At 40.5% G+C, this 16059-nt stretch overlaps 1 protein-coding gene across 6 annotated transcripts in view; it reads left to right on the top strand.

The window, feature by feature from the left end:
* The window catches only part of si:dkey-112m2.1 (transmembrane protein 132C), a 183930-nt gene that overhangs the window by 23967 nt on the left and 143904 nt on the right, over positions 1-16059 (top strand). For 2 of the 6 annotated variants that reach the window (XM_061747773.1, XM_061747768.1), the window contains exon 2: positions 9415-9627. The exons of 2 other annotated variants lie outside the window; for them this stretch is intronic. Coding sequence is in view for 3 of the 4 variants with exons in the window: in XM_061747768.1 (XP_061603752.1) it covers positions 9582-9627 (46 nt within the window). In the remaining variant the exon portion in view is untranslated. Of the gene's footprint in view, positions 1-4088; positions 4268-8975; positions 9234-9414; positions 9628-16059 lie in introns of those variants that run through there. 2 more of the 6 variants (XM_061747770.1, XM_061747769.1) reach the window with 2 other exon arrangements.

Raw genomic sequence — 16059 nt, 5'->3', positions numbered from 1 at the left:
CGCTGGTGGGTTGCGGACGGAGGGGGTTTTGGCCTCATGCTGGACAGCCAGGGCTCCCCTGCCCCTGCCCAAGGATCAAACGCGGTAATGGTCCACTTAAAACTAGGAAGTGGCAATTGTTCCCTCTCCTTTTTTCAAACAAATCAACAACAAATAAACAAATGTGATGCCAAAATTCCAGCTCTTTAGGAATTCTACATCTTGCGGAGATGTGCTTCAGTTGTGGCAGTCCCTACGTTGATGCTTACCCTAGCAGCTTTTCCTGGTCCATGAAGACTGTTATCTTCATCGTGTTCCAACTGTCAGGTTATTTATTATTTATCAGATTTGTGTTACAATTTTGAGTGTTTCTTCGAAATTTATAATATGGTATTTTAGCAATAATCCAGCAAACCTTTAGCTAGCAGAATGATTCCTAACCAGCAGCTAGCAATGAAACAGAGTTCAGATGTTAGTTGCCAGTAGACTTCTTCATTTGTTAATGACATATTTATGTGAAAGAAAATCTTCCAACATGTGTACATTATTTTAACCTATTCAAAAAAAGTGAAACAGCTCAAATAGCTCCCTGTTGAGGTTAAGTACTTTCACCACCCCTCCATCCAGTTAGAACTCAGATGAGAGGCGAAACACCCGAGACAAGTTGGCCTCAATTCGACCCTTCGTGCATATGTGACCGGAATTACAAAGAATCCTCATAGACATTGTCCCTGGCTCGGTATTATAACTGTGCCTTATGAATAAATTGTACTGTAGCTGTGATTAGCTTTGTCACGAGCTCAATCACAATATGTGTGTCCTCTCCAGCTGCTCCCATTTCTCAGTTGGTGTGGCGTTGTGTTTGCTCCTTTGTGTGCACTGAATGTTATCTAAAAGGTGAATCAAACAGCGAGCAAAGATGTGTTGCACTAAAGCACTTTATTTCTATTTACAACATAATGCTGTTAGTGTGCGTCCGCCCTGTATCACCTCATTCATCAAGGTTTACGACATTGTTTCGTTTGTGATGCAGCTGCTGTGTGAAGGACACACATTTTCTTACGTCAATTCATACACGAGTCAGCCTCTGGCAATAACCCCTAATTAATAAATGGATTTGAGTATGACGAAAATGTGACTATACTTGATAACAAAATGAGTTTATCAGCTGAATGTCTTTTTTTGTAACAGGTCAGTTGGCCCTCCTGCAAATCTGCCCAATTCAAATTTATAGAGAAACTCATCTGCTCTTTACTCTGAGTGTTTTAGGATTGCTTCCACATCACCTCGTGCTGTGTTATGATAAACGGCTCAAAGAGGGATGAGCTGTTCGTGTGCGTCATAATACTGTTGTGTCCGGAGAAGCTACTTAGCAAACATCACCCATTGAGAGACACACTACATTACATTACATTTACACATTACACTTCATTTGCATCTCAAGAAGAAGGGACATTCTTTTGAGGACAACAGTATTAAGAGAAGTAAGAAATCTAGGCCGACTAGGCATCTTTAAATATCATCCTACAACTACAGTACTGTATGTCCTGACAAGACTAGAAGTGTTTTTCATACAAATATTTACTGGAATGGTTATTTTACTACTGTGTTAACATACTATATGTTGGTGACAGAGACTCCGGTGTGTTCCGATTTACATAATTGTACAAAGACCACAAAATTGCATTACATCGTAAACCGAGGGCCCCCTGTGCAATTTGTTGAGGACATGGATAAAAGTATTTTTTCTGTTATGTTTCAACAAGTCACTACAAGATTTTGCCCGTCAATGGAAAGTCACCTCTTCTAGCTTCCGGCATATTTGTTCTAGCTCTAGTTTACCGCCAGAAGTCAGCAATGTTTGTAGAGGGGTGGTGTATGCCAAGGAAGTTTCATAAGAAATGTTTCATAAGCATATTGATAATGGAGTGGTCACAGCAATTGATTTTCATGGTTTGAGCCACTATGCCGTCCATGGAACCATTCACAGTGTCCACGATTGAAAATGGTACTACATGCTTTCATACATCATCCTCCATAAACCAAAAAAAATAAAATAAATGAACAATTGGACAACACACATTTGCGTCTCTTTAGTTAATTCATTCCCTGCCAGCCGTTTTAGAGCATTTTGACTGATCTTTCAAGACCCACAGAATATTATGTTCTGTGACAATATAAATAAGCAAAGAGTGAACCCTCTTCCTCCACCAGAAGAAATTCTGTTCATTCTTTAGCAATTAGCAGTGGAAGTAGTAGTTGGTTCCACCCAAAACACCAGTTTCTGGCTAAAAAGCACTGAAAATGAACTTTTTGTCAAACAGAACAATGACTTTGATGCTTGTGATGATTGATGCTGATGATTGTGATACAACTACAAAAACAAGACTGTGAAGGGGCTTTAGATAGCAAAATGATAATTTACTTAAAGATATACAACTAATGTGTCATCATCTTTTCTCACGATCGTGACACACATCTTCTGCTAACTGCCGCAATGTCAGGTGCCCAAACATGTCTGACTCCCAACATATTGGCATTTCTCTTCCTTGTAATTGATGTGACAAGCCAAGATTTACCGCCTAATCTTTATCTTCAACTCAAAAGTTGTGCTGATCTCAAATCCTAAACGATGCAATGCCACCATCTAAAGGGATCTCTTCGTTGTTACCATGGTTTACAGACATGAATTTCACAGAAAAGCTGCAGGAGACCCTCCTCTACGCTTATACGTTGAAAAACGAACTTGACGAATATATTCGTCCGTGGCATAAACGGTTGTATTCTTGGAGTTGACAAATATGAAACTCTACGGCAGTGAAAAAGTCAACTGTAGCCTTTGGTTTGTTTTGATTGACTGAACGACCTTGGATTAGGAGTTATAGTGCCACCTGTTGCTTAGACATGCATTTGTTGACCTGAGATGGATTTTTATATTGACTGAGATTCCTTTTGAAAACAACATTGGTGTGAATGGAGACTTTTATGACTACAGGGTGGGGATTTTTTTTTCCACCATATAATTCCCACCTTGGCCTCTAACGAGCTTTTTGTTTCCAGTTAGGTGAACAACTCTTCAATGACTTCATTGTTATGCAACTCGGTCACTTCCCAGACACATTTCAGAGCAAAAGATACACATGTGACCACTCTGGATTATTGATGGCTCTCTGCTGGACAAGTAGAACTGGCAAAGCGTTTCGGATATATTAAGTGAAATGACTTCAACTAAAAAGAAATCCAGTTGTGTACTATTCAACTTTACTGGTTTACCATGACCTTAACGACAGAGAATCTACGCAGGCCTTTAATCTGTAATGCGACTCACTGCGACATGACGTCGGTTCATGTAACATGTCCATAACAGATGGCTTGTAAAGAGGAAACAGCACGTTGTTCATATGTCAAGAGAGGGCTTCGGCAGCTTGGCACACAATTGTTTGCATATAAAAGAATTTGAGCATCTTCGTTCACATCACATTACGACATGCAGTTACACTCCGAAAATGAATCTTCCCTTCGGACAGTCCGCTGGCGTCGCCACTTTAGAGTGCCTTGTTGTCAGCTGTGAGTGCATGCATGTCAAGGAGAGAAGGCAGAAGTCCAAGGGGAAAAAGAAAAGTCAGACGTGGCTTCACGCTGGCGTGGCTGCTTTAGATTGCCTTATTGTCGCGGCGTGGAACAGCTTTGCTGTGAGCCAGTGGGATATATTTCAGCCACCAGATGCTGTAAGCGGGTACATTTTCGCACCTCAAGAATGTAGGAATGTGTATATATAAAAAAGATGCCAGACGAAGAAGGCTCCATTTTTTTTCACCTCATAGCCGTGGTATTTGACTGACAATCGACAGCTGAGTGGAGCATGGTTTCCGTGCATTCATCGGACACGCCCACAGTGTTTGACAGCTGATTTTTCACAATTTCGAAGCCTCATTATATACTGTAAATTTGTCGGGGTTGTTAACAACACTCCTCTTTGTAGTGTGTCAAATTTAGAAGACATTTCTTTTTAACTCTAAAACGACTTGCTGGAGATTGACAGACGGATTGGTGCGGCATCCAGAGTAATACGGTCACTGTTTAGAATTGTTGTGGTGTTTCCTTTGCAGGGCATCTGCACGGTTAACCGATTCAGGAGAGAGCAACCAGTTGAGGTGTCACGAGCATCTGGGCGTGGTGTTCTAATGTCCAAATGTGGAGAGAACACATTCAGGAACATACTTCAGGATGACAACCTAAGGATACCCAAACCAAGATGTTCTGGGAAGCTGAGGTCAAAGGTCCACAGGTATCCGTTCCTTGTTAGCAGTTTTTAGAACTTTGAAAAATTATTTGTCCATGGATCTGGCTCTACTTTTGCAGTTATAACAACTTCAACTCTTCTGTTAAAAGAGTTCCCATAAGATTTTAGAGTGTCAATGGGGATGTTTTATCCAAAACATGAGTTCAGAGGTCACTGATGGCTGGCTCAAAATCCCCTTTTCAAGTTCATTGCAAAATTTCTTTTGATGGGATTTAGTTCCTTCACACAAAACTTTTCCAAGCATTACTTTTTGACCTTGTTTTGTGTACTGAGGCAGAGTCATGCTGAAACAGAAAAGGACCGTCCCCTTCCTTCCGGAAGCAAAATTGTCCTTAACGGTAGGATGAAGAGGCAGCACAGTGGTAGCGATTAGATTGGATAAGATAACCTTTGTTAGTCCTACCATGGGAAAATGTGTTATATTACTATGACACATTGTTCATCGCCAAAAATAAAAAAAACACCTACCTACAGTGAAGCATGGTGGTGCAGCATCATGCTTTGGTTTGCTTTATCTTTAACTGGACGTGGGGCCATTGGCTACGTTCACGCTGCAGGGCATAATGCCCAATTTGGATCTTTTTACTAAGTTCTTCACATTACAAAAAAGAAATATGGCTTCTAAGAACGGAACGGGTTCGTGATGTCCCACGCATGCGCACAAAACAGCACGACACAACCGTGAGATTCCGTGTTGACAGGCAGAAATACTCGTGTAGGTCTTGTCATGACACATTTATGGTAATTTCAAAGAGTTTGTGCAACCGGAGCTTATCAGTTCTAAAGCATCTTCTTTTTGCCACTGACTGTTTTCTGCTCCTTTATCTGCTGTTTGCTTTTGTCACGTGTCTGTTTTGTCCAACAATTTTGTCGCCTTTTGATGACGTGTAGGTCGGATACGCACCCCGTGAGCGTCCATACTGCCCTTGTGTCGGATACATGTCCGATTTACAGTATATCCACATATGAAAGAGGCCTGGGTCAGATATGAAAAAATCGGAATTGTACTGTTCACATTGACATGAAAGAATCTGCTACATGTCACATTGGGCAAAATGTTTTTTATGATTAATGAACAGTTCAAAATTGTACATGATACAAGTAAATACAGCTGTTACCCACTATAATATATATATATATATATATATATATATATATATATATATATATATATATATATATATATAATCCCCAAAGTCACTGAGTATTGACCCTTTTCTAAAATCAGTGTTATCAACCATCGTCTCTCATAACCTTGCCAGTGTTAAATGATCAATATACGAAGGAATGGACAGGAAAGGTGATCGTAGAATTCTTAATGCAGCAAATGTACTGCACTGTATGTCAGTATATCAAAGAGCAACAGTCATAATTCCTATTTTACATCGACTCCTCTGCTTGACTCAGTTCCCTCTAGTGATGTCCTCCGAGAGGGGAATTCTAAATCCGATACACATTTGATATCTCATTCTCCTTGTACTGAGCTGATGGAGCCCGAGTGTTGCAAGTTTGAGGTGTGGAGGAAGGGAGGGCCCCTCTCCTCCACTGTCCACTGTCCACTGGGTCACTGTGCTTCTTTGATAACCTTTAACCGCTGTTTAGCACGGCGGGCTGCTATCACAATGGTTGGGAGACCCTTTTATTGCATACTCTAAAAGTCTGCATTCCGGCTTGGGTTACCACATACTAAAAGACTTGATAATGTATTACAGTGTTTGGATGTTTTACATGCACAATTGTTTGCACGGGTGGGGTAGCGGTACATGCTGATGCCTTTTGTGTAGATGATGCCAGTTCGATTCCCTCCCAGTACCCAGCCGCTGACAAAGCTTGTATAAAAAAAAAAAAAAAAAAAAAAAATTAAAATGGGTGGGTTACTTCAGGAAGGGCATTTGGTGTACAAACGGTGCCAAACAAGTCATATGTCAGTGACTCACTGTGGCGACCCCTAATGAGACAAGCCGAAAGACCCAACAACAACATACACAATTGTATATGGAGTTCAGTATTGAGACATACAGTAATTCTGAAGCAGTCAACTAGCTTTGTCTATAAGTGCTGCATGATATTTTGTTTGAGCATCGTCATCGTGATGTACGTGTGCGGAATAGTCACATCGCAGTGCGCAAGTTGTGTTCAGGGACACTGCGTAAATGGGACTGAATGTGTTCCTTTGCCAGACAACACATAATTTAAAAAAAATATATATATCCATCCATTTTCTGAGCCGCTTCTCCTCACTAGGGTCGCGGGCGTGCTGGAGCCTATCCCAGCTGTCATCGGGCAGGAGGCGGGGTACACCCTGAACTAGTTGCCAGCCAATCGCAGGGCACATAGAAACAAACAACCATTCGCACTCACAGTCATGCCTACGGGCAATTTAGAGTCTCCAATTAATGCATGTTTTTGGGATGTGTGAGGAAACCGGAGTGCCCGGAGAAAACCCACGCAGGCACGGGGAGAACATATTATGAGGAAAATTATTTGTATGACAATGCTTTAGTTAAACATTACGCCCAAACTGTGATAATATGGAATGAGTTTTGTTTTGTAATAAAGAATGTATAAATTATTTGATTAATATAGTCAACTACAGCTGCGAGGAATGCAAACTTAGCAATATCCTTTCTCCATCGTTCCTGTCACACTGTGTTGCCTTTTTTTGTTTGTACATTAAGGACAAAATTCCTGTTTTTGTTTTAATTCCTAATTTTTAACACCATTCGGATTTTCCCCAATTTTTTGGGAGATTGTAGGGTGAAAGCTGCAGCTGGCTATTAGTGTGACTGAATGGGTGGCAACAATGGGTAAATTAAATGCCAGTATTTTGTGGGTAATTGTCTTTCAGCAACATCCATCCATCCATTTTCTGTACTGCTTATCTTGGAAAAACAAAACAAAAAAACCTACGAACTAGTTTGTTTGTTTGTTTGGAGTGGTGAACTTAGTTTACAATTTTGAATTATGATCTCAAAGACCCCTTATGATCAGAATCATCTTTATTTGCCAAGTATGTCCAAAAAACACACAAGGAATTTGTCTCCGGTAGTTGGAGCCGCTCTAGTACGACAACAGACAGTCAATTGACAGAGAACACTTTTGAGACATAAAGACATTGACAAAAAAAAACAGTCACTGAGCAGTAAAGGGTTGCTAGTTATCTGGTAATGCTGGTACATTTTTTTTTGTTTTGACAATTGTGCAAAAAGATGTAGAGTCCTCTAGCACTTAGAGCAGTTCGATGACTAATATTGCAATGACCATTGTGCAAAGGGCGCGGAGACTTCAAGGAGTGTATGTGGTTTAAAGTGACGAGTGCGATAATCTGGGACAATGTTGGTTGTGCAAATGTTGCAGATACTCCTCAATCAGTGTGCAAATGGAGCAGATGCTACTCTGGCATGAGTGGCCAGTATTGGTCAACAACAGATATGCAAATAGTGCAGCGTGGCGAGACAACTACAGTGAGTGCACGAGTAATGTATAATTGGCCCCACAGAAATTTGACAACGAACTCAAGTCAAAAAATTGCCAGCATGTTGCAATGGAATTGTAGGTTAGCTGTTTAATAAGTTGATTGCAAGAGGGAAGAAGCTGTTGGAATGTCTGCTAGTTCTAGTTTGCATTGATCGGTGATAGTGAACCTTTTTTTTTTTTGGGTGTGGCAGCAATACGCTTCCGTAAACCACAGGTATTGTGAATCTTATTTTAGCTGTGATTGTATTTGCATAGTATGGTAGTCTTATGTCCTATGTTCCCAGACACATTATTCATCTTCTTATGAACATCCCTTGGGAGTCATTCTCTCAAAAATGTGAAAACACTGACAATATCACAGCTACATCTAAAAGCCACCTTTGCACAGTGTCAGAAATTACTCATTACAAACAAACAATATGCTCTCTCTCTCTCTCTCTCTCTCTCTCTCTCTCTCTCTCTCTCTCTATCTCTCTCTCTCTCTCTCTCTCCCCCTCTCTTTTTTTGTCCTACTGTTCAAAAAGCAGACTCGTAGAGTTGACAGCGCTGTTTCTATCATGAGTCATTGGAGCAAACAGAGGACAGCTGCTTGCAGTCAAAGCTTTTCTCTAGGGGGCACTGTTGCTTCTCATGATACCAATACTGGCCCAACCAGATGCAGCACTCTCCCATAATACTAATGATTCATCCAGTTATGGGATTGTTATAATATGTATATATATATATATATATATATATATATTTTTTTTTCCCCCGAGTCCTCAACCTCAGATTGTGGTCAGTTATGATGCTGTGTAAAATAATCAGTATTGTACTAGATGGCAGACTGGAATAAAATCAATAACATGGAGTGTAATGTGTCAGGTTTTAAGCAAACAATATTATTAAAAAAAGGGTGATTTCAAACCATTTCTGGAAGGAATCAAGAGCACACGTGCAGTACATGCATATGCATTTTATGCATAATTAATTTGGATGCATTTTAATGAATGGGTAAACACCTTAAGAACATCTAAGCTTCCTTTAAATATAACTTTAATATCTATAAATAATAATAAAGATTTAAAAGGCAAATATTCCCGTTTGACGACATGAGCCGCGAATTAAATGGCCCGGTGACGTGAGGCTCCAATTTGCCAATGCGAGCCTGGAATGCGTTCAAGCCCTCAGTTTTTGCACGCGTACTCTCCAATCTAGCGCCACTGGGTGCAGGGAGGATCTGAGCACGAATTGTCTATTTCCCCGCGTGGAAAGTTGACGGACTTTCCTCCACATCTCCTGCATTGTTTTGCCAAACACTCGAAGCGAGTGGGGATGACATATTTTAGGCAACGGTTGAAGACTTTTTTTGTTTGTTTTTTCCGTTTTGTTTTTTTTAGTGCAAACATAGTGGATAAAGCTTAATTTTAGTTTTGTTTCCATTTTTTACGGCAAGTGACAGGAGCGAGTCGACGTACACAATCTACACCGTAAGGTAAACGGCAAGACGACGCGGTGCGTTTTTACGCACAGCCGAAACACCCAACACGTGCTTTATCATCCTCACTTATCTCTAAATATAACTACAAAAATCAGCTAAATAAATTATAATGCATGTGATAAACGGGCGTATTGAGTGCATGTAATTTTTTTAATTTTTTTAATTTCCACTTCAGGTAGCGAGGGGACGCCAAATGTCACTTCCATCTTCTCGTGTGACATGGCACAGCGACTAGATCCGCTCACTTTCAAATGGAGACCAGCTCCGGGAGAGGATAAATTGCGTGCTGAGTAGTGCGGCTTTGGCTCTTCCCGAATAAGAGACGAGAGCAAGCCGAGAGACATGGACCCGCTTCGTTGCGTGGGACTCGCAGCACTTTTGTGCGCAGGTAAGAAAGCTCAGCGACATGCCACATGCGCCAACACGCTGCGTGCACATCACTTGTCCCAATAGAAGCATTATGGGAAGATGCTACGTAAACTATACGGCCACATTATAAGGAATCGTGCATGCGATTTAACTTTTTATGGAGTCGTTTGAGTCGGTGGGGAACAAATCATGAAATGCAAATGATTCCCTTTCAGCCAAGCGGACATAGATAATTTATGAGCCTCGTAATTAGCTTTAAGCTGTTGTGGCAGAATACAAAATGACTTGTAATATTAACATCTATGCGCTGTGACAGTTGCCTAGAGTGTGCGTGTGTGTGTGTGTGTGTGTGTGTAAATATATAAAATGTGATGCAGGGTGCTGCAGTTCAGCAGGCTGTAACACAAGCCACGCAAAGAAACAAGATACACTATATAATAATTTGAGTATACATACACTCCTTCTTGTGTGTTTTTGTATTTAGGATTGTGCACCTGTTTTTCTTTTCATTTTTTTGTGGGGGTGGGGGGCGGTTACTGAGGCTGTGTCTATACTGGATGGGCATTAAAACAGTTTAACATCTATGTGAGGTAAAATAAATAAATACAAAAATCTGCTAATCTCTCTGTCCACATGAATGTACATTTTCAGGCTGCTAAGCGCATGCGACAGGTTCTTTAAAGGCACAACAACAACATTAGTGAATCGAGCAAGACAGAACTCATACATGTAGTTTTCAGATTGATGACAGTTACTGCTCAGTAAGACACTTAAGATCAAGAAGACATCCGATGCCACCTATTCTGTTGAGGATCGTGGGTGAGCTGGAGCCGATCCCAGCTGATTTTGGGCGAGAGGTGGGGTACACCCTGGACTGCTTGCCACTCAGTCAAAGGATCTAGAACATTAAAATACGCACAGAGGAAACAAAATACCCAAAAGTCTGTTCTTATTGACCTATAATGCAGTTTGCTTGCGAATGAAACGTCAAATTGCATCAAAATGGATGGGTCAAATACCCATTGTTCTTGTGGACGGCACCCAAGTGTGATTGTATAGGGCGAAATGTGGAGTTTACTGTATATCTAATCATTTTATACAATGGCATAAAAAGAAGAACCATGTCTTTTGTAGTATTACAACCATGCAAGAAAAAGCAGTATAGCACGCTGCCAAAAAATACCCAATTAAACCCTTAAAGCTGCTACAGGTCTTCTGGTCACACCTGTGGTCATGAAATGGATACAGTTTATTGGCCACTAAAACGCCTTTCCAGACTTCACGGTTGTGGGCTATTAGCCCGATAGCCTGATGACACAATTCCCAGAGGCCTCTAGCCCTGGCCAAGAACTAATCCAGCACACTTCAGCATTCAGTTGTCGCGCAAATATTTTGTGCCTGACCAAGACTCTTCAGCCTGATCCTCACAACTGTCTCCAACATGAGGGATGGAGAGTTGTTGATGGTTGAGTGTGCAATAGATGCAGACTCTGGCTGAACAATCTTGGCTGCAGGTTAGCTGAATCTTTGACGCCAAGATGATTTGCTGTCTATTATGAAACTAAATTAACATAGATGACAACGAACTTGTAAAATCTGGAATGTTTCATGAAATGCTGCTTAAACAGCCACTGTTCATATAAACCGTTTATGGATGCCAGGTCAGTCGTTGGCCATGGCGGCTTTGTAAAGAACATCCCATCTTCCCAATTTGGCAACCCATCGAGTAACTAATAAATAGCCTCCTCAGCACCTCATAAAAAAGAACACTTGTCATTTTATGTTGGAGTTGTTTTTTGAAAAAGCAAAGGAGGGTCAATATCACTAAAAAGTGCCTTTGAATGAATCACTCTCATGAAAATGTAGCAAAATAATGAATTCTGAGGTCTTATTATAAGTGGTCTGCTACTTATGGTGTGTGTAATAAGTGGTTAAATGATTTTTTTTTTACATGGTTATATTGTCCACAACAAGTTCTTTGATAAAACGAGTCATTTTGAACATGTATATTCTAATTTCCGGATCATATTAAACATTTTGCATTTGTCCCTTAAAATGCTGTCCACCCTGTCATTATGGGGAGACTTCCCCTTTAAGAAACCTCCTGACGTTTACAGTTATATTAGGAATGTTGTCTTACTTCAATTGAGGCTGAAACAGTGTCTGTTTGCAGAGTAAATATTTATACTTCTGTTTTGTAATTTTCATCACATGTGTAGTTGCCTGCTGTTTAACAATATCAACTGCTATACAAACATTGCAGAATAGTGTAGATTCAGAATTTTCATTTACTTAGAGATTAAACAAAAGGGAATTTCCCCAATATTTTCAGGAATTTGCACGATAATCAATCCCAATGACAACCTATAAGCATATGTATGAAGGTGTACAATTTGGTGGTGGTCCAACCATCAATTTCTTTGACCTACCTTTGTCAAGACTGAGTGATTAACCCGAGTCCATTTCATTTCCTGGTTCAGTTGAGTCTTTGGATCTTCATCTATTGCCAGTTATTGTCACATGTTGTTGTCGTTGTATCGTATTGGAGTAACCTTGGAGCCATTAAATTCGTTGTCTGCCACCAGAGCTTTTTTTGTGCCAGAACTCAAATCAGTTTTAATGGGATCCTTTTTAAATGCTTTGATTGGGTGATTGATGGCAATAGTGTTGAATTGTTTTGTTAAACAAGCTTTAGGATCGATACATGAAGTGTCACAAACAATTGAAGCGTGGTGAAATAAAATGTAGTGGTCTGTGACCATGCATTTTAAGCTGTCTTTGTTGTTCTCATTTGCAATCCCTCATTCTCTGTTTCTTTGTGAGTGTTTTGGTTGATTTAAAAAAAAAAAAAAAAAAAAAAAAAAAGTTATTTTCAGTTCATGCTGCAGCAAATTTATACATTCTATTTCCAAACAGCACTTTTCCAGGTCACATTTCGACATTACTTGGTGGAGATATTCAAGAAGTGTGAGGTGAGGGCATTCTTAAGATAGTGCCTACCCTTTTGTCCGCGGTTACACGAAAAGTGAGTAGCTAATAAAATATGGCGAGGTGGGGTGAGTGGAGAATGACATGCCACATACTGATGTTTTTAACAAGTCTACTTTCTTGTACAATCAACTTTGATCTATACTGGGATGTTTTCATAACCCCTATATATAATATACCGTGGGTATGGAAAGTTTTCAGACCCCCTTAAATTTTTCACTCTGTTATATTGTAGCCATTTGTTAAAACCATTTAAGTTCATTTTTTCCCCTCATTAATGTACACCCCTGTCTATATTGGGGGAGAAGAGCCTTGGTGAGAGAGGTAAAGAAAAACCCAGCGATCACTGTGGCTGAGCTCCAGAGATGCAGTAGGGAGATGGGAGAAAGTTCTAGAAAGTCAACCATCACTCCAACCCTCCACCAGTTGGGGCTTTATGGCAGAGTGACGGGAGCCTCTCCTCAGTGCAAGACTCATGAAAGCCCCCATGGAGTTTGCTAAAAAAAAAACACCTGAAAGACTCCAAGATGGTGAGAAATAAGATTCTCTGGTCTGATGAGACCAATATAGAAATTGTTGGCCTTAATTCTAAGTGGCATGTGTGGAGGAAACCAGGCACTGCTCATCACCTTTCCAATACAGTCCCAACAGTGAAGCATGGTGGTGGCAGCATCATGCTGTGGGGGTGTTTTTCTGCTGCAGGAACAGGACGACTTGTTGCAATTGAAGGAAAGATCAATGTGGCCAAGTACAAGGATATCCTGGACGAAAAACTTCTCCAGAGTGCTCAGAACCTCAGGCTGGGCCGAAGGTTCACCTTAAAAAAAGACAATGACCCTAAGCACACAGCTAAAATACCAAAGGAGTGGCTTCAGAACAACTCTGGCCCAGCCAGAGCCCTGACTTAAACCCAATTGAGCATCTCTGGAAATGGCTGCCCACCAATCTTCACCACCCAACCTGACAGAACTGGAGAGGATCTGCAAGGAGGAAGGGCAGATGATCCCCAAATCCATCCATCCATCCATCCATTTTCTGAGCCGCTTCTCCTCACTAGGGTCGCGGGCGTGCTGGAGCCTATCCCAGCTGTCATCGGGCAAGGGGCAGGGTACACCCTGAACTGGTTGCCAGCCAATCGCAGGACACATAGAAACAAACAACCATTCGCACTCACAGTCATGCCTACGGGCAATTTAGAGTCTCCAATTAATGCATGTTTTTGGGATGTGGGAGGAAACCGGAGTGCCCGGAGAAAACCCACGCAGGCACGGGGAGAACATGCAAACTCCACACAGGCGGGGACAGGGATTGAACCCCGCACCTCAGAACTGTGAGGCTGACGCTCTAACCAGTCGGCCACCGTGCCGCCTGATCCCCAAATCCAGGTGTGAAAAACTTGTTGCATCATTCCCAAAAAGACTCATGGCTGTATTAGCTCAAAAGGGTGCTTGTACTAAATACTGAGCAACACTGAATACTTATGGCTGTGTGAGATTTCAGTTTTTCTTTTTTAATAAATCTGCAAAAATTTCAACAATAATGTTTTTTTTCTGTCAATATGGGGTGCTGTGTGTACATTAATGTGGAAAACATGAACTTAAATTATTTGAGCAAATGGCTGCAATATAAAAAAGAGTGAAAATGTTAAGGGGGTCTGAATACTTTCTGTACCCACTGCATATACATATATTTATTGTCTGAGCCCAAGCAGACTTTGACTTTCTGTCAAAGTTATTTTCAATTATCTACACTTTATGATGTATAGTTTGGGATGTATGTTAAATACAGATGGGTTGGAAGAATTGTGTATTATTAATTTTTGACTTTGACTGCTTCCTTGAATTGCAGTCATGACTAATTGAGAACTGGCACTCTAACATGCTTGCAGGCCAAATATTGATCCAAAATACCTTCAAGTAATAGCATGTATATAGTGAAGTGTAGAGGAGGGAGAAAAAAAACCCTCACAATGTTCTAACTCTGCAATGATATACCAAATTGTAAGTTTCTTCAGGAGGTGTATATACACTGACGGGCGACTTGTGGAGAGGATACTTTCAGGCATGCTGTCATACAAACTATTTGGAAAGTTTCCCATAGAGATAACTTGCCATAATGTCAGCTGTCATATGGGCAGGTGTATGAAAGTCTGGTGGCTGGGCACTTCTTTGTTGAACAGAAAAAAAACTCTCAGAGGAGAGGATTGCTAAACTATGACTTTTCAGCAAGGCAAAAGTTGAAGAATTGTTTATTAATGAACGTTTTCAATGGCACAAAATGTAGTTCTCCAAATCCTCCAGTTCAACATTTGTAGTAGCATATTTTTTCTTCGAGTTCCAAACACCGAGAAATAGAAGCATGATTTGTTTCTATATTTTTGCATGGTCAAAGGACCTGAAATACTTTCACTCTCTTCTAAATGCTGCATAGATTTGTACTTGTTGATTGCTTGTTTAAAGGGCATTGTTCCAAATTAGAATAGGACTACGTTGGCTGTGATTTAGTGATGTATCTCTTGGTGTTGTGTAAACAATAAATCATGATAAAAAAGAACATTGATAAGATCAAAGCTGCAAATCTGTGCATTCCACATGAAATATATCCATTGCTTTTAATCCACTATCGTCACATAGCATTGGATATGGTGAAAGTTCATTGACTCCATCTGAGCCAGAGGGCTGGTGCCCGACCCGAACCAGCAGGTAGTGCTGTTATTTATTTTCAATACAACGGACCCCTAAAGTGGAAACTCAGCAAAGTTTGAATGTCTGCATATTTCACAAAAACTCAGTTGAGTGAGCAAATGATTAATCCAATTTGTTTAAAAAGTCTGTTTCAATACGTTTAAATGTGTGTTCAAAGAAAAAAAGGTCTTTCATCTGAAGTGGACAAGGAACGTATCCCCTGGGATGAACCTGGGTTCACAATATTTGTATTTCCATTACTTTTTATTCGAAAGACAAACACATTGGTACACTGTACTGTCATTTTTCTTGAATGCAGCCTACTTAAGTATTTGGTTGGGACTGGTTCATCTCCTCTGTCTCTTATATTGAAAATGAATGTGTTTTCCACTTTAGTCTTAATTTAAGACAGACAAGATGAGACAAAAACGATCCTGGTAAAATCGACCCAGAGAGGGTATCCAGGCAACACCTGACTACTTCTCTCAAGCACAATAACAGGAGGCCATTTATGTTTGATGGGTCGTTCTTGAATTAAAAGGCTTTAATGAGCCCCAATTAACACATTTCCAATGAGCCCCAAGTCAAATCAGCCTTGCATAATGAAGCTCACTGTGCTTTCTTTTATTGCATCGTACATTAAGAATTTTGTCTGTTCAGCTTTGTTTCTCACTAATGTGCTTTGGTTGGATTCACACTTGCAGTTCACTGCCCTGCCCTTCTTTGCTTTGAATCGTTCAGAATTAGATGTTTATTTATTTGATTTTCAGTTGGAGTTA

This window comes from Phyllopteryx taeniolatus, chromosome 15 (assembly GCF_024500385.1).
Source record: "Phyllopteryx taeniolatus isolate TA_2022b chromosome 15, UOR_Ptae_1.2, whole genome shotgun sequence".
Lineage (NCBI taxonomy): Eukaryota > Metazoa > Chordata > Actinopteri > Syngnathiformes > Syngnathidae > Phyllopteryx > Phyllopteryx taeniolatus.
This window is presented reverse-complemented; position numbering and strand designations above follow the sequence as displayed.